Source organism: Arachis hypogaea, chromosome 20, assembly GCF_003086295.3.
Source record: "Arachis hypogaea cultivar Tifrunner chromosome 20, arahy.Tifrunner.gnm2.J5K5, whole genome shotgun sequence".
Taxonomy (NCBI): domain Eukaryota; kingdom Viridiplantae; phylum Streptophyta; class Magnoliopsida; order Fabales; family Fabaceae; genus Arachis; species Arachis hypogaea.
This window is the reverse complement of record NC_092055.1, coordinates 12,045,533-12,064,116: the sequence shown is the minus strand read 5'-3', so window position 1 is coordinate 12,064,116 and position 18,584 is coordinate 12,045,533. Positions and strand designations below refer to the sequence as shown.

The window sequence follows — 18,584 nt, the reverse complement described above, 5'->3', positions numbered from 1 at the left end:
TCACTAGAGACGGTGCATGAAGCCTTAATAGAGTGTGTGTTGAGTGTGAATGTGTGTGCGAATTGTATGGCCCCCAAAAAAAAAAAAGATTAATGTCAAATAATTTTATTTATCAAAGTAAATAATATTTCATAATAACTGGCTGATTTTTTCTATCAATAAATAAACAGGATCATTCCATTTTTTTAATACAAATTCACATAATTAGCTGCCTTTGGAATGAATTGAAATGTTTCTTTTTAAACTTAGTCGTGTTGTTTCTGTCAAGTAAACAAGCGATCCTAGGACCCCTTTTTCCTTTGGATAGAAAGTTATTGCTGGCTGGATTTCGTAACCAAAACCAAAGAGAAGGCAGGTTTACAAAAGAATTTACATTGACCAATATGCTGATAATTGAACAGGAAATGTGGTCATTATTAGGACGAAATATAATACCTAACAAAGTCTTTGCAATGGTCAACACACTTATCTCTGGTCACTACTCACTACTCACTACTCATCAGACACTGTATGACACAAGTACATTGACGATCCCGCAATATAATACACACACACCGCGAATGGCACCTTGACATCTAAAAACAAAGTTGAAAAAATAAAAAATAAAAAATAAAAAGCAGAAACCATTTGAACACATTACTCTCAACTATTGACAGATAAGATACAATTTTTAAGACAATATACACGATAAATATAAAAAAATAAAATAAAATAAACAAGGGCAATTAGTGTACGGAAACACTCACGTAAGCAAAAACCCAGGGGACAAGGCCTCACGAAGCACCTGGGAAGGACAACCGATCGCGGAGAGTATCAAATATCGATGACGCTGCTGCATTTTGTGCAAACGTTAGTTTCAACCGACCGAGCAATTCGCCATCTTTTGCCTGCGAAGCTGCATCGGCAGCTTCCTTGACCAAGCCAATTCGAGCATAGGACTGTCAAAACATTAGATGAAGGAAGTTAGAAGAAGCTGAAATAAGCATTTTTACAACCAAGCAAATTTACATATATTCATCTTACAACAAGGGCCTTTTTTTCCCCTCAAATGTTACAGTTACAGGGAACGAAGATCAAATGGAACTTCAGTGGACAGAAAAAATGGAACGAAGGAATGGAAAGGACTCGGGCCAAAGTGTTTGGAATTGTTTTCCATGGGAAGAGTGGAAAACCGAGGAAGATCAAGGATGGTCACATACTATATGCTGTTATGTTTACTGTTTTATCCTTCCTTTTGATTTTTTTTTCTTGTAGGAGAAAAGTGGAAAATAAAATCTATACACCATTCTACTCACTCAAAAAAATCAAACAAGTAATAATATTTCACTCAACTCCTCACCTTTCTCTTACATTTCATTAATGAGAACTTCATTCCTTCATCTAAAAGTTCCCACACATAACATTCGAAGCAGTACAATTGTCATGCTACTAAACTCAATTCCATTTCAACAAAGCAAAATTATACTTAAATTTAAAAAACATGGTGGGAATAAAGCTCAAACTTGAGCTAAGCCTCACTCGCTGTCAGCCCCATTTTCTGGAGGGAAAAATATAGAGTATTAATATACTATCTGCCAACTTATTGCCAACAATAATTAATTATTATATTTTAATTACAATTAGCATTGATATGTATAAGGAGACACATCCACAAAGACACCTCTGTTAGACACAGCTATAAAAAAGACATTTCTATTAGACACTTCCATTAAACACAGTCATAAACAAGAGTTGGCAGAAGTTGGCAGAATTCTTATTGGTTACATAGCGGGATTGTTTCTGGAGACATGGATCTTAGGCCAACCTAATACCCAAAAGAACAATTAAGCAAGCTTACCTCGGCTCTTTCTCGAGGGTCTGCGAGTTTTGGGATATATTTAATAGCCTCTGCCTTTTCATCTGCTTCAATGCATGCCTCAACAAATGGCCTATAACCTATAAATGTCAAAACATGTAGGTCTTAAAAACTTTGGAGTGCTACCAGGAAGTAGCTAAATCAAGCAAAACACCATTTCTATGTAAGGAACACTTTAGTAAGGAATCAACACGCTTGATTAACAAGTACGGCAACTTATTAAAGAAACACGGTTGAAAATCAGCTGAATGCATACGTGCCTCTAAGAGCAATTCAACTGGATACACTCCAGGTCTAAACACCAGTTCTTAATAGGAGTTTCTTACATTACTTATATAATGGTATAACCATCTAAAATTCTCTCATATTACCCAGTCATTATCAGCACAGGTTTTCTTATTATAGATCCGAACCAAAAATTAAAACAGCAGCAGGAACTCTCTAAAGAAAAAACTTAATGATGGACAAGGTATTTTCATTTTCAATAGATGGATAAAATTTCATTAAAGTAAGAAAAGATTAAACTGAAAACAGATAAGATATCCTCCTAAAAGCAACTATCATACCCACTCAAGCCTTTCAGTTTCAACAAGAAATACTTATAATGAAGATAATCAAATTTTCAAGGAATGATGTAATCTTAATTTCAAATAGATTTTAAGTTAATAAACTTACCAATGGGAGGTCTCTTCTCCTTTGAAAATTTTTCTAGGGCGACCCAATCCTTGATTGTAGCCAAAGCAAAAACTTTCAGCCAATACCATCTCTTCTCAGACACCTGAAGTAATTAATTACACGCCTTAAATTGTGCCTCAAGAACCAATGTAGAACCATTGAAAAGACGGAGTGTTCCTACTTCAAAATTTTCTGGAAATTATTTTGGGACAGACAGAAATTGCACCATTCTTTTTATTCAAGTTCCATAAGTAAGGGTCAACTTAAAATTACTGACCTTAAATTCTGTTTTCACCCTCATTGCAGCTCGATGATTTCCCAAGACAATACAAGTTCGGATTGTATCACTTATACTTGAATCTACAAAAATGGCCTGCTTTGTAGTCACTTCAAGTTCATGCTGAATTCTGCAATGGCAAAAGTGCCAGTGTCAATGTGTCATAACTCTCTGCTTGATTGCATGGCATATATATATATCCAATAAGCACTTTATAGTTTATATCCAGTGCCAAAGTTCAAATATTAACTCATTCATACATACAAGGATATATCACATCAAACTGCACCATGAGCCTAACAAATGCTAGAACTGATTTTCTTTTTCTTATATGATCATGTGATGCTATTGATCATACCTTAACAGCTTTGCATGCTCTTCAGCAGCCTTTGATTCAAAGACATGTTCCTTGGTTTCTGCAAAAAGACTCTGGGCCTTTTCAATAAGTTTTATCCGTGGACCATGAAGTGGAGATCCCTTGCTTGCCATGGGATTTTTCACAAATTCCCATGATTCTTTCCACAGAAGAAATGCAACATCCTACATGGATCACACAAGTCCAATACAAAAGAGACATTAGAATGCAACTGTGGAAAATACTGGACATTTAATCATATGTATCCAACCAAATTAATATTTTGTGCATGTTATGGTTATGCAGTTCTTTGAACTAAACATACTTGAAGTTGGCCAGTTGATAGGAAGAAATCTTTCAAATATTCATGTTTATAGCACCTGAAAATGTGACATTGTTAGCAATGCAAGAATAGTATAAAATTTCAACAGAACATATTTCACTCTTCAAATCATTATAATTTTTAATCTAAATTTATGTGTCTCTAATTTGATTATCTTAGAAGTTCAATTATGCCTGGTCTAGAAACAAATATAGTCCTAAAAGCTAATCAGGTTATATCTTCAACAATCACATTTCACCATGTCTCGTAGTTTTTTTTTTTTTAAATAATAATTAAAAAAATAAAAGAATTATCCTAGAGTTGTGGCCTAGGACCAAGTCATGTCATGGCACACAGCCATGATTAACCACAATTTATTGACAGCAACTTCCACTCAATTACTATTTTTTTTAATTATTTAACAGGAAAAATAAGAAAAAATAGAATATGATATAAAAATCTAGATAAATTATTAGGCATACAACAACATAGAGAATAGTGCATCTAGTCTATTTTAGATTCAGAGTGAACTATATGTTATTGTTGGACTGGTCATGTACAGCTTCTACTCACTTCAACTTCACAAAAACATGATTAACAGTAAAGGTTTAACATCCAAAATGCATGGAAAAGCAGCAACTATGGTATACATGCTGCTATTATTTTTCTTCTATGAAAATCCACTTATTATTTGTTCCAATTTTTAATATACTATTATCTTTTCTTTAAACTTGTATTTTAAAATAAAATACAAAGGGAAAAAGAAAGTAGCATTTGCATCCAAGTTATGCCCAAGGGACACAATCACATGCAATCTAAATATCCTTAGTATTTAAATTCAATCATGCTATGCGTACATTAAAAATCAACCACTAAATCAGTCATCCATATAAAATACATGTTGGAATACAAAATACACATTGGAACTCTATAAAACACATGTATACACAAATATGGTAGCTGATTTCAGTGTATACATATCATTTTTTATTTAAAACTATAACAAACTCTAACATGATGTCTTACTAGCCCAACTTGTTTGAACACTGTTTTAAGCTTAGAAGAGCATTAAAAAAAAACAAAAAACTAAACAAAAAAAAAAAACCTTAGGCCTATGTCCTAAGCCATGACCCCATTCATATTGCTTTCTGAAGGCTTAGTTATTTTTGTAATGCACAGTTTTCCATATGCATTAGATAAATTCCAAGCCTCACATTTCTATGTAATGACTGCTAGGAAAAAAAACACATTTATCATATGCATCTTTTATTTTTAATTTATTATTTTTTAGGTATTTGGTTAAGGGTTCTTAGCAACCTCAATATAATTCCACATTGTATTGCCTTCTTCAATATGGCTCTAGGTCACCTACCGTGCATAAGTTATAAATAAGTCACGGGCTAATGGTCTGGCCTGTATTGTTCCAAAGAACTCTAATGACTGCCTCTGCATCATCAACAGAAGAATGTGTAAGTGAGAGACAAACAATGTTGTTCATATACATTACGAAAATTATAATGTTTTGCTTTTGAGACCTTTTGCCAAATATGAAAGAGGACCAGGTAAACAAGGTCTATATCACCACTCTCAGTTGCCTTCATCAACGCCGTATCTTCTTCTCCTATACTTAACAAGAGAGGAACCTGAACAACAGAATTAATGAGTACACAAGTAAATCTCCAATGGGACATGTAAAATTTCCTTAGATAAAACAAAGGAGAAAGTAGACATCAGCCAAATATTTAAGATTGACAACCAGATAACTGAACATTGATTGGGATAGAACAAGAGTTGGAATACCACCTGTTTAGAAGAGCGTGGTTCATGATCAACAAGCATAGCAGCTAACTTTCGACGGCCGTTTTTGTCAGCATGCGCAGCTACTGCAGCATACGATATACCTTTGCACAATTTTAACTGAATGAAAATAATTCAATTTAATAATTGCTGCCGGAAACAGAATGCACATAACATGTTTGAAGTATGATTTTCTAAAAATAGAAATAAAAAATAAAAGAAAAAGAGAAACAACCTTATCAAGCAGAATATCTAGAAGTGTTGCATCAGGAATAGACAATGAAGCAGTTATCTTTGAACATGCCCAGTGCATTATCACCACCTCCTACAGGAACCAATATAAACATCAAACTCACTACTATACTAGTAGAAGACTATTAACCTATTATTCAGGAAAAAAAAATACAATGTATATGCTCTTACTTGATTCATTCCAAGATATTCTGATATCCGCAGTGCAAGCAGATGTCGGTGAGCATTAATCAGCCGCCCAATCAGAACAGATGGTGAAAGCAACTGACATGACAATAGGCATATTCAGTAAAATGTCAACAAATGCAACTTTATCAGATTGGGAAATAGGCAAGTAAATCTTAGAAACCTTATACTGCTGAATGCTAAGAGGAATGCCGATCTCGGGGCTGCGAACTGCATTCAAGACTCGTAGAATTTTACACATCTCTTGGATACGATCACGTTGGAAATTACTGTCAAAGTCAACTGGATATCATTACCGAGAGCAAATATCAGAAAATATGCTGATCCATCTTAAGATCTTAATGAAAAACAGTGTATTCAATTTGACAAAACTTCCCTTTTATCAGATTTTTATCAGTAAATACAGAAATTCCAAACCAAACTCACCTACAAAAGGCTTGACCATAGCTAGCAGCCCTTAATAGAGTACGTTGGCGTGAAACATCAAATTCATGACCTGAAGCATCAACACATGCTTCAACTGCCTCGGGAAGGGATGGTTTTATCAATCTCAAATTTTCATCTGCCTGGGGGATAATAAAAAGATCAGAAGCATGAACTAATTTTGATTCCATAATATATTGCAAATTAAGTCCCACTTTAAATAAAATTATATAATATAAGTTTGAATATGCATTCAATCTAGCTTATGTTACAGAAACATACGAAATAGAATCACAATGCCCAACAGAACATAAGCTTATTAAGAATATTTGTAGGACACATTGATAATTCAACAGATATAAAGTATTGGTAAGAAGTGGCCATTCATGAATTTCTCAAGGTCCAATCATAAGTTCATAGGTTCCAAGTACCAACAAATTAATTGCTTTAGCTACTAATTATTAATTAAGTTCCTTGGTTAGATTCTTCAAAATGATTTTATAAAGATAATATGTTGAATGAAATAAAATAAAACTAATGGTTTTATCTGATGAAAATTTAAATAGGGCTCTACAGAAAAAGTAAATTGTACTAACAATCCTCTCTCTCTCTCTCTCTCTCTCTCTCTCTCTCTCTCTCTCTCTCTCTCTCTCTCTCTCTCTCTCTCTCTCTCTCACACACACACACACACACACACACACACACACACACACACACACACACACACACACAGAGACTCTCTGAACTGACTGAAATCTTTCCCCACTCCCTATTTATAATGGTACTCTAAATTTTGCATCCGAAAACTTAAGTAGGCACTGAGTAGAAATTTCAATTTGAGCAATAACACATAATAAGCAAACATGGCACCTCACAATTCTAGAAATGTTTGCTACGGGTACAAGCAAACCTTAGGATATAATGAGTGAATAAGAATCCTGATGAAGTTAATCATGCAACAGTAAAAGAACAGCACAAAGAAAATTCCCCTACCTTTGCACTTCGTCTATCAAAATGATCCAAGGCATCATATAGTAAAGCTGCAGGAGATGTACTTCCAATTGTGAAGATTGAAACAGTGGAATCTGGAACCCGTTGTAGAAATTCCATACTCGTGTTGGACAATATCCTCACTCCATCACACTCAGGTATAAGAATTATAGGTTCATCATAGAAGTAGTGGACCGGATCTCCATCGGGACCCATCATTAAAAGCATATCATCCCAATAAAGCAGCACAGCGTCCATTCCACACCAAGCAATCTGCTCTGGAGGAAGAGAGGACTGCACACATGAAAGCAATTATTGAGACAAGGGCACAATTAAGCTACCGCTCCAACCCTAACAAGTTTACGTATAACTCATTAAAGATTCAATACACTTCTTTTCTGTTACCTAGACATAGCACCATTATCATTTTAGAAAGCTTAAAATTATTGTTAATTTCTACATCATTTACAAAATCACACTTCTCCGGCATCATGATGCTCAAATATTTACAAAAATAAAATGAGAATAACAAGCAAATCAATGTTAATACAAAACCAACAAAAAGTAACCCTCCTACTTCCCTACACTTCAGCTTCAAAATTCACAATTCTCAAAACTACACAACGCTCAAAACCACCTATCACAGCACAACAAAACAGTAAACAGTCAAACTTATACAAATCAGGAGGGGGGAAAAAGCATCTACCTTGTGTATTAGTCTTACTCTTGCATATTAGTTCTTGTTAGTGCTTGACGAAGACACATATGCCCCCTAAATTAACTACTATGAACCACATATTGTAGTTGAAAAAGCTGATGCTTCCAAACTTTCAATTATCAACGACGAATTCCAATTATTAAAGAGGAAAAAGGAACTACCTCGCACTCCCTTTCGATGATGATGCCGGTCAAGTCCGAGGTAGTAACCAAGAGCCTCCCATCGTGCGTGAACGAAGCAAGCCACTTGCCGTCACGGGACACAACCATCTTCTGCAGCGGCCCCCGGAGCAAACCCTCCCCGAGCCGCTGCACGCCGTCCTCCTCCACAACAAGCACCACAGGATCGTCAGCAACTCCGAGAAGCACCTCGACGTTTCCAGACATGGTGTACTGTGGTTCGATCACGGCGATGCACCGCGGCGGCTCCTCGATCATCGGATCGGCGAGGGGGACGGGCTTAGGGTTCCGAAAATCGGGAATACAGAAGAGCTGATTCTGCTCAGTGATGCAGACAACGCCGTTTCCCCAGAAAACGCAATCGGCAACGTTCTGCTCGAAGCATTCCTTGCCCATGGAGATGTTAGGTTCGACGAGTTGGGCGTGGAGGTCGTAACGGTAGATGGTACCGTCTTGAACGACGCAGACGAGGGTGAGATCATCGGTCCAAGACATTCCGATGAGGCGGCCGCCCGGGTGGCGCCAGACGGCGTCGGCGAGGGGATGACCAGCGGAGTTGAAGAGGCGGAGCTTGCGGAGGGCGGACTCAGCGTGTAGCTGGACGATCTTGGAGTCGTCACGGATGACGGCGACAGGGCCGCCGAATGGGGCGGCAGCGACCTTGTGGCGGGCGAGGTCCACGTGTTTCCACCTCATTGGGTAGAGCTCTGGCTTGCGGTAGTAGCGGTTGTAGAGGAGCTGCCACTCCGCGGCCACTGAGACGTTGGCCATTGCGGGAGAGAGAGTGAAAGTGGGGAGGTTGCGGGCTATCGGGCTATACCGCTATAGGAAGAGTTTCTGCCTTTCTCGTGACATGTACTTTTTTGGAATGTGAAAAGCTACCAGATACCAATTTTAATTTATATTGACAGGTATTTTTAGTTAGAGTAGGAGTGAAAAAAAAAAAAAAAAGCCAGATTAGTTCATAACTGAATTGGTGATAGAATAAGTTCCTTTATTAGTTCAATTGATGAGTTATTATAGGGATGGCAAAACTCCCGAGACGCGGGGATCCCTGCGGGGACTGCCCCGAATGGGGATCCGACTGTGGGGAATTTTTTCCATGGGGATGGGGACGGGGAACAAAATTCCCCGAGGCAGACGCGGGGACCCGCACTCGGGATCCCCGCGCCCATCCCCGCTAATCCCCGAAGTTCATAAATTTACTAAATTGTTCTTAATAGTTTATTTTTCATATATGTTTTTTAGTCATTTCACACACACACACACACACATATATATATATATAGAAATCCAAAACTCCTAATCCTTATTTGCATAACTCTTCTTCAATTCAGAAATTTCTAACGTTGTCCATACTCCATCCAACCTCTGCAGCCATCCTCTCGCCGCTCTTCCTTTTCACCGTATCGTCACACCTCACCGTGCCATGATTCTCACCGCATCGTGCTCTCTATTTGCGGCGTTCCTTTCCGTAACTTTGTCGTCGTGTCCATTCTCCTCTCTGTTGCCGTGTCTCCCACCTTGTCCACTTCTCTATCCTCTGGCTTTCCGTTGTGTCCCCCGTTGCGTCATTTCGAAAGAAGTCACCATCTTGTTGTTTAGATTTTTTGTATAAAATCTTGTTATTTTTGTATAGAATGGATATTTACACCTCTATTCATATGGAAATTAATAATTAGTTAGAACTATCAGATAGATGGGGAATGGGATCCCCGTGGGGAATGGGGATGGGGAGCAATATTCCCCCACGGCGGGGAATGGGGGTGGGGACGGGGAGTAAATCTGGGGGTGGGGATGGGGAGTAGGGAGGCATCCCCGCTCCCGCCCTGCCCCATTGACATCCCTAAATTATTAGTTGAATCGGCAGAATTAATTTTGTATAAATAGAAAATATAAAATAATTAAAATTTAACAAATTACAATTAACAAATTATAATCCGATTATTATTAAATAAATATATAAAATTTTAATATTTTTCATAATAAAAAATTAAAAAAATTTTATTTTTATTTTTATATTAAAATAATTATTTTTTATTTTAATAATTAACTAATTAGTTTATATTTATTATATTATCAACCAGTGTAGTTTCATGGCAACAGAGATGGCAAAGAGTCCACGGTGGTAGAAGAGGGATGTTCACACTTCACAGTGATCTTCTGGCGACGCGAGGAGAAGTACACACCTTTGAGACATGGTTCTAAAAACTGAATCGAACTGTTCAGTTGGACCGATCCAATCGTAAATCGGATATATTTGCGGTTCGGTTTGAAGGAAAAATCGCAAATTTAAAAGCTGTTTATAAACAGCTGAATCCGTCAGGAACTGGTCGGTCGGATTAAACCGGAATCCTGCTGGTTTTACCTAAGCAACGTCGTTTGAAGTTTAATAGGGAAAAAAACCTTAAAACCTTACCCAACTACCCTTTTTTCTCCTCTTCAACTCAGACTTTAAAGAGCTGCCACCTGAAACCATAACTATTAAACCCGACTCGACCCAGCCGGGCTGAACCACTCATCAAACCGCTTAAGTTTTGAATCCGGTGAAAACCGGTTCGACCCGGACAGAACTTGTAAAACACTGACCCGGCCGGTTCATGTAACCCAGACCGGGTCATTTAAAAAAAAATTGGAAAACGGCGTCGTTCACTATCAACCCCCTCCCTCCGTGGTGCCCTAACCCCAAATGGATGATCACCCACCTCTCTCACCTCTCTCTTCTCTCTGACTCTAGTCTCTTCTCTCGCCACTCTCTCCCTCAAGCTTACTGAGTCTCACCTCTCTCTCACGGCTGGTGTCGTCGACGACATCTCTCTCTCCGGTATCTCGCTTCTCTCGCGGCCGTTTCGGACTCAAGCTCGTCGCGCTCTGTCAGCGTCGTAAGCTTGTCGCGCTCTATCACCGTCGCAAGCTCTGTCGCGCTCTGTCACCATCGTAAGATCGTCTTCCTGCTTCTGCCATCAACGCTTCCTTCGCCCTGAGTTGGTTTCTGGGCAGGTGATTTTCAGCTTCGGCCCTGTTATTTCTCTTTCAATTTCATTGCTGTAAATCATTAGTACATCTTGAATTTGTTGTTGAAAGTTGAGTTTGTTGCTGAAATTATGATTTAGCTAATTTTGTTTTGCTGAATACTAGGGATTTGAAAATTATCATAGTTGAATTTGATGTTGCAAATTATGAATGAGATGAATTTATTGTCGTATGTTGAAATGTTGCTGAACATATCACTGAGCAAAGCTTTTTGTTGCTGGATAACATTATTGAGTTGAATTTTGTTGCTGGATAATATCGCTGAGTTGAGCTGAATTTTCTGTCGTAACTCGTAAGTTCAATTGTTGCTGAACATATCATTGCGCAAAGTTTTTTGTTGCTGGATAACATTATTGAGTTGAATTTTGTTGTTGGATAACATTGCTGAGTTGAGCTGAATTTGTTTTCTTCAGTTCAATTGTTGCTGAGCATATCGCTGGGCAAAGTTTTTTGTTGCTGGATAACATCATTGAGTGGAATTTTGTTGCCGGATAACATCACTGAGTTGAGTTGAATTTGTTGCTGATTATTATCATTGAACCTTGAATTTATTGTTATGTTGCTTAAAAAATCAATTAGCTAAATATTTTGTTGCCGTAAATCTTTTGTATTTTTTGTTGCTGAGTTGAGTAACAATGCTATGAAAGATATAGATGTAAATCAAAATGAGGGAAATGTTGGTCAAATTCCAAATTTGTCCTATAAAGATATAAATGCTGACTCTGAAATCACCCCTTGGACTTGATTTACCGATTGTGTTATATTCTCGCCCACTCTTGTTCATTTGAATTGAAAAAGTATTTTGTTCTAGAGACTAGATTATTATCTCTTTTTGCATCATTAGTTATGTCGGAGAATTGATATTTGATTATTATTTTTGTAAAGACTTGCATTTTAGGTTTTAACACATGTTTTTAATTTTATTTATATAATTTTATATATTTTTAATTATGACCGGGTCAACCGGGTAAATCAGTGACCCATGGTTGAACCGGCAACCTGGTCATATGGCCGGGTTGATTACCGGTTCAGTTCTGATAACTACGCCTGAAACCCTAGCTTCTCCACCACCGCTGCAAGGACTGCCGCCATCCATCGAGCTCAAGCACCACCTTCGTTGTCTGGTCGTCTGCCCGTCTTCATTCAACAATCGCACCTCCTTCCTGGAGCTCAGCGTCAGTCCCTGGACTTCGTCTGCTCCGTCGCTCTCCTGCCGCCGTCCAGGGCGCTCAGGCACCACCGTCTTTGTCTGGTCGTGGTGCTTGAAGTTTCCAACCCACCAATCGCGGCTTCTTCCTCGAGCTCGGCGTGTTGGAGTCTGCTCTTTGTTTGTCAGCCGCAGCTTCTTCCAACCCACCACCGTCGTGCTCGTCGCCTGGCCTCCGTCTCTGGTGCGCTTCTGCCCCTATGCTCAGACTGCTCAGAAGTCAGAACGAAGGTTTACAATTCTGCTAGTGCTACTCATATTGGTTGCTTTGTTTTTTTTTTTTTTGAAATTTTCGTTCTTGGTTCTTTGTTCGTCGATTTAGGATTCTGCTGCTGCTAGTGCTGTTCAGATTGATGAATGATTACTTGATCAGCTCTGTTCATTGCTACTGTTGTGTTGTGTTTTGATGTGTTGAGTTGTGCTGGACTCTGCGTTGTTGCTTTTTTTTTTTTTTTGGTGCTGTGCTGAAAATTGAAAATAATTTATCTGAAATTATGCTTGTTGCTACTCCTCATTGTTAATCTTTGAAAAAGTTTATTAATCTTTGTTAAAATTATGCTCATTGTTCATCTTTGAAAAAGTTTATTAATCTTTGTTAAAATTATGCTGAAATTATGCTCATTGCTATTGCCCAAGTGTTCATTGTTAATCTTTGAAAAAGTTTATTATGCTTTGTTAAAATTATGCTGAAATTATGCTAATTGTTACTGCCCAAGTGTGGGTTGTGATTATTATGTGTAGTGATGTGTTGCTGCGGACGTTTCCGGGACGTCAAATGATTTTGGTTGATCTTCTTTCAGTTTCTGGCAAAAGATTTCCAAGTCCTATTACCCTTTTCTTTTTTTGCTTTTGGTCTTTACCTTCCACTGGCTTGATTGTTGAAATGGATTTTGATTTGATGCTATTGTCCTTTGAGAATCTGATTCTTATTTGCATTTGGAGGTTTGTCTCGTGGAAACTTTTATCTTTATGGTGGTTTCATAGCATTTGTTCCAGCTCTATCCATAGCCAATTCTCTGTTCTTCCCTTCCATTTTCTCTTCATAGATGAAACTAGTTGAATTCTACTTGAATGCTGATGGTTTTTCCTATGATTATTCTTTGTGCTTCTGTTTTGAGGCTGTAATTTGTGCTTTCATTACCAGTTATAAACATGGTGTATAATTGAGGAATAATTTTGAAGTTAATGTTTGCATTTTGTTTATTCATTTATTTATTTTTGCAGTTACTAGAAACTATTGTGTGTACAGAAAAATTCTGGTGACTGTTCTGTGGCAAGTGGCAACATCTTGATATGAATCGTAACAAAACTCCCTTTAAAAAAAATATCAGACATCCGTGCATCAATAACTAATCTTATTTTGTGATCTCATGTTTTAAAAGCTTATTATGCTGGTAGAGAGTTAGATTCAATGCTTGTGTTTACTAGTTTTAAAAGCTTATCATGCTTATGAGGAGCCATTTGGTATTCTACTCTGTTACCTATATCTAAGACACACCACCATTTGATGGCAATAGGTTCACATTTCTAGCCGTCGTCATAATTGGGATGCCTTGTGTTAATATTATTGTGTTCCTATGACTTACGAACATATGGTTGAAGTTGGCTTGTCGTAAATCTTCATCTATTTTGATGCATTCACCATACAGATTGACTTGCATTCAATTTCTCCAGCATGCTTTTTCTGAGGGTGCTTTATTGCTATGTTATATGGAATAGATGATTTGAATTAACTCAATTAACTAGTTGAGTAGATGATGGAATATTTGTTATTGGTTTGTTTAATTCAATGAATTTGTTTTTTGTTTTTTTGTGACTATCTTAATGAGTTCAATAGTGATATAATGACTAATGAATGATAAATTGTTAATAATTATGAAATTAAAGATTGTATTAGATTTTGGCTGATGTAGTATTTGGAAGACATTTTAAAATTTATATTAGACTATAATTATGTTTTAGAGTATTTATTTATAATTTATTTATTATTTTATTATAAAACGCTTTTTTTTTGTTAGACCACAGTTGAACTGATTGGACCAGTAAATCAGTAAACCAGTGACTAGAGAGGTTCGGTGGCTGGTCTGGTTTACAGAACCTTGCTTCTTAACCACCACTATCCTCATTTCTGCAACCGCATTGTTCTCACCATGGCCCAACCAGACTCCCACGCCACCAACGGCTCCATCGTCGCCGAGAACCAAGAGCCCTCCCCGGAGATCCTCAAGATCCACCAAGACGCTGACATTTCCACCAACCTTGCTTCTCTCCTCCGTGTAAAGAAGCTCTCCGACAACGCCGTTCTTCCCTCTAGGGCTTCTCCTCTCTCCGCTGGTTACGATCTCTCCAGGTACCTCTCTCTCTCAAGTTAAACTGAAACAGTTACTCTGTTAGAGAAACCGAAGCTGAAAATTTTGTTTTTTTTTTTTTTTTTCTGTTAGTGCTGTGGAGACGAAGATTCTGGCGAGAGGCAAGGCTCTGGTGGCTACTGATCTCAGCATTTCAATTCCAGAAGGCACCTATGCGCGCATTGGTGATTAAATTACCAATTTCTTCGTTTTTGTTCGGGTTACGGTTTCAAAATTGGTTTTGGTGCTGATTTTGGGGGTTTTTGTTTCTCTGCAGCTCCGCGATCAGGTCTTGCGTTGAAGCATTCGATTGACGTTGGTGCAGGGGTGATCGACGCCGATTACAGAGGACCGGTTGGGGTGATACTGTTCAACCATTCGGATGTTGATTTTGAGGTGAAGGTTGGTGACAGAGTTGCACAGCTGATTTTGGAGAAGATTGTGACTCCTGATGTTGTTGAGGTTGAGGATTTGGATTCAACTGTTAGGGGTGAAGGTGGGTTTGGATCAACCGATGTTTGAATTTAGGAATTAGGGCTTGGGGTTCTAAGTTGAGATTTCTCTGTTTTCCTGGGCTTATATTTTATTTTTCGGAGGTAATGACCAAATCAGTACCCGAAAGATTCAAACGCTGACATTTTGGTACTTCACTATTGTTATTGACAAAATGGTCCTTAAAAGATTTTAAAATTTGACAAGCGTACCCACGAGTTCACCGGAGCACATTTCCGGCAAGCACAGTGCTGAAATGGCCATTGCGTTTTGATGACAAGGCAAATACCCTTCCCCACCCTAATTCTTCTCCTTCTCCTTCCCCCTCCCTAACGCACTCCCCCCCCCTCCCTCCCCTTCCCCTTCCTGAATGTATTCTCCCCCCTCCCCAACCCTAATCCTTCCCTCTCCCTCTCTAATCCTAATCCCCCATCTCCAACGCACTTCCCCCGCCTCAATCCAAAATCCCCCTTTCTGAACCCTAATCCCCTTCTCTTACCCCTTTTAATATATTCATCAATTTCCGCTAACCTTTCAAAATGATTTGCAGATTCCATTTAGCATTTCAGATTAAAACCATATATATTGAATAATTTTGTGATTTGGCATTTCACATTCCAAAATCAAACACTTTTTCCTCATGCAATTCTCAACGATGTTAACAAGGAGAAAATCACACGATTTAGCAGAAGGAAGAAGAAGGAATGGTGAATGCAAGATGATTTTAACAATTTTTTTTTAAAAAAGAACAAAACCAGCAAATTCACGAGAAGGAGAGAAGAGAATCTGAAGTAGGACGGCGAATGAAGCGGTTCCGAATGGCAAGGAAGGAGGCAGTGTAAAGAGTGACGAGAACCACGAGAGGGAGCTACTTGCGAGAGAGGAAGCAGTGCCAGAAGTGAGACATCGTCTTCGATACACGGAAGAATGGGAAAGGGGACGGGGGCTAGCAGCAAGCACATACAAGTAGTGAAGGCGACAGTAGTGAAGGCAAAAGGGAGAGAGAGTTGAGAGTGTGAGACACTGTGTTGGGAAGGGGATTAGAATTCAAAGGGGTAAAGGAAGGGGATTAGGGTTCAGAAAGGGGGATTTTGGATTGAAGAGGGGGGGGGGAGTGCGTTGGAGATGGGGGATTAGGATTAGGGAGGAGGAGGGAAGGATTAGGGCTGGGGAGGGGGGAGAATGCATTCAGGAAGGGGAAGGGGGGGGAGTGTGTTGGGGAGGGGGAAGGAGAAGGAGAAGAATTAGGGTGGGGAAGGGTATTTGCCATGTCATCAAAACGCAGTGGCCATGTCAGCACTGTGCTTGCCGGAAATGTGCTCCGGTGAACTCGTGGGTACGCTTGTCAAATTTTAAAATCTTTTAAGGACCATTTTGTCAATAACAATAGTGAGGTACAAAAATGTCAGGGTTTGAATCTTTCAGGTACTGATTTGGTCGTTACCTCTATTTTTCGAACGTGATTTAATTGATATTTATCTCAAAATTTGTTGCAGGGGTTTATCAATCAAGTTATTAAGTTAATGGAACTTTGAATATTATAATCAATTCAAAACTTGGTTCAGTTTGGTTCATCTAGGCCTTTAGAACTAATTATATTATATTATATAATTCATATATGTAATGTTAAATATTGCCTAATGTAAAAGAATATCATAGACTGCAATTATCTAATTTAAGAGGAACTGGTTGCGGATCGTCCTTTACAACTATGTCAAATGTATTAGCTCTCTTTAAAGAGTCTGCAAAAGTTGGATTATGTGAAAATGTCGAAAAAACCAACTTTGAGGTGCTTGGAAATGTCATTAACTCATTATCTCAACTGGTATACATCAAGACAAAATTTACATTACAATTTGTCGTGGGACTGTCCAAATACTTGGAATGCATCTTGGTTGATTCCAAATAATGAAAGGATACGCTAATGTTTGACCATGAAAATTAACGGTGTGCATGAAAAAAATGAAGATAACTCATTTTTTATTGGTGTTATATGGACTATTTAGAGAGGAAGGTGGTGACTGTTACAATACTTCCTTATTATTAGAAAGAAAACATCATCAAAACCCATTTTAACGAATTTTTTATTTTATTATTGATGAGAAGATGAAGTTTTACTTGGAAATGTCAATAAACGGTGTTTGGCAGGAGGCTGGGACGCCGTTCTGATGAAACAAGAATCCGTCCCCTTGTATTGTTTCTGAAAATTCGCCCCCCATGGAATGCTTGCATGGTCGGCACGTGGTAATACGCCCTCTTTATATTGTGTTTTTGTATTTAAAAAAAAAATCTGCCTAAAGCAATCCGCCTCCCGTGGAAGTGCGGATTGTTAGCCCCCAGAACTTTGTAAAACATTACAACATCCAATAACGAAACATTACACCAACAATTATCCGATATCTAAAAAAAAAGCCCATTTTAACCCTATATATGTTAATTTGGGTTAACTGTGCATGCATATTGATAAGATCATTAAGTAATTATATGGACAAGATTATTAAGTAATTAATGCATTTTTCTTGTAAAACTACAAACAAATTAATTATAATCTCTAAAATATATTTCCAATAAATGACAATTATGATTACTATTAGAAATTTAACATGCTCTATTGATATATAAGTTATAAAGGCATTAAATTTTATTTATTTTACTTTTTTGAAATTATAATTTATCTCATAAAACTTTTTTATATATATTTACAAATTTAATTTTGATTTATTGACCGTCTCACCACAATTTTGAAGTAATCCCAACTTCATGAACAAAAAAAGAGCCACACAAATCTCTCTTTACAATTTGTGACACACACAAAACAAGAATTAAAACTCTCTTGAAATAATAGATAATTACAAATGAAGCTCTTTGATTTGTGTAGAAATTGAAGTATATTACAAGAAAGGTTGGAGAGAGGCTTGGTTGTGATATGAGATATTAAACAATGTAGTTATAGGCATTCTAAACCTTGGAGACATTGTAAAGTTTGTGGAAATAGGTCATTTTGTCAAAATTAGCCATTACAAGATTTTTTGTCAGAGAAAGAATCAATTTTTTTGTTAGGAAATTGATTCTGTATTAACCGTTACATCAAATATTTGAATTTTTAACTCGGAATCAATTCTTTTTTATAGGAAATCGGTTTTTTTCTTTACAAAATCAAATTTTATTTTTATAATCCCTTTAAGCTTGGAATCAATTCTTTTCGTAAAAAGTAAAAACTATACTAATATTCAATAAAATAGTATGGGAAACGATTTCACATAGCTTGAAATCGATTCTATACTGTGTTTTTGGCCTTTTCTATTATTTAAAATATTTAGAGCTTTAGGCTAGTATTTTTTAAAACCTTTGCTTCTAAACTAACGTCAAACATCTTTTCTCAAAGGTACATACTTTAAAATCATTTTAGTGATGTGTGTGTGAGGGAGATACTAAAATTATAGTTCTTAACAAAGAAAGTTTACCTTAGTCCTAT

The 18,584-nt window shown here is 37.5% G+C and overlaps 2 protein-coding genes across 10 annotated transcripts; one reads left to right on the top strand and one right to left on the bottom strand.

Moving 5' to 3' along the window:
* Positions 1-356: 356 nt before the first annotated feature.
* On the bottom strand, positions 357-8,914 carry LOC112782762 (protein VACUOLELESS1). The gene is made up of 16 exons (XM_025825326.3): positions 8,012-8,914; positions 7,136-7,426; positions 6,146-6,285; positions 5,883-5,988; positions 5,705-5,797; positions 5,517-5,606; positions 5,288-5,401; positions 5,020-5,127; positions 4,857-4,930; positions 3,488-3,542; positions 3,166-3,347; positions 2,808-2,937; positions 2,531-2,633; positions 1,838-1,935; positions 747-938; positions 357-575 (listed from the first exon to the last, which is right to left on the bottom strand). The coding sequence occupies exons 1-15, from the start codon at positions 8,798-8,800 to the stop codon at positions 774-776; spliced, it is 2,538 nt and encodes an 845-aa protein (XP_025681111.1). The 5' UTR covers positions 8,801-8,914; the 3' UTR covers positions 357-575; positions 747-773.
* A 1,765-nt stretch (positions 8,915-10,679) lies between these two features.
* Positions 10,680-15,315, top strand: LOC112782790 (deoxyuridine 5'-triphosphate nucleotidohydrolase). Of its 9 annotated transcripts, none has more exons than XM_072229513.1 (6): positions 10,684-11,029; positions 11,476-11,566; positions 12,122-12,500; positions 14,295-14,619; positions 14,711-14,802; positions 14,895-15,315. In XM_072229513.1, the coding sequence occupies exons 4-6, from the start codon at positions 14,420-14,422 to the stop codon at positions 15,137-15,139; spliced, it is 537 nt and encodes a 178-aa protein (XP_072085614.1). In that variant the 5' UTR covers positions 10,684-11,029; positions 11,476-11,566; positions 12,122-12,500; positions 14,295-14,419; the 3' UTR covers positions 15,140-15,315. The 9 variants fall into 9 exon arrangements, with proteins under 9 accessions (XP_025681174.1, XP_025681171.1, XP_072085614.1 ...); XM_029296235.2 differs by having other exon boundaries at positions 10,697-11,029; positions 14,288-14,619; XM_072229512.1 differs by having other exon boundaries at positions 10,711-11,029; positions 12,039-12,500; positions 14,288-14,619.
* The last annotated feature ends 3,269 nt before the right edge of the window (positions 15,316-18,584 follow it).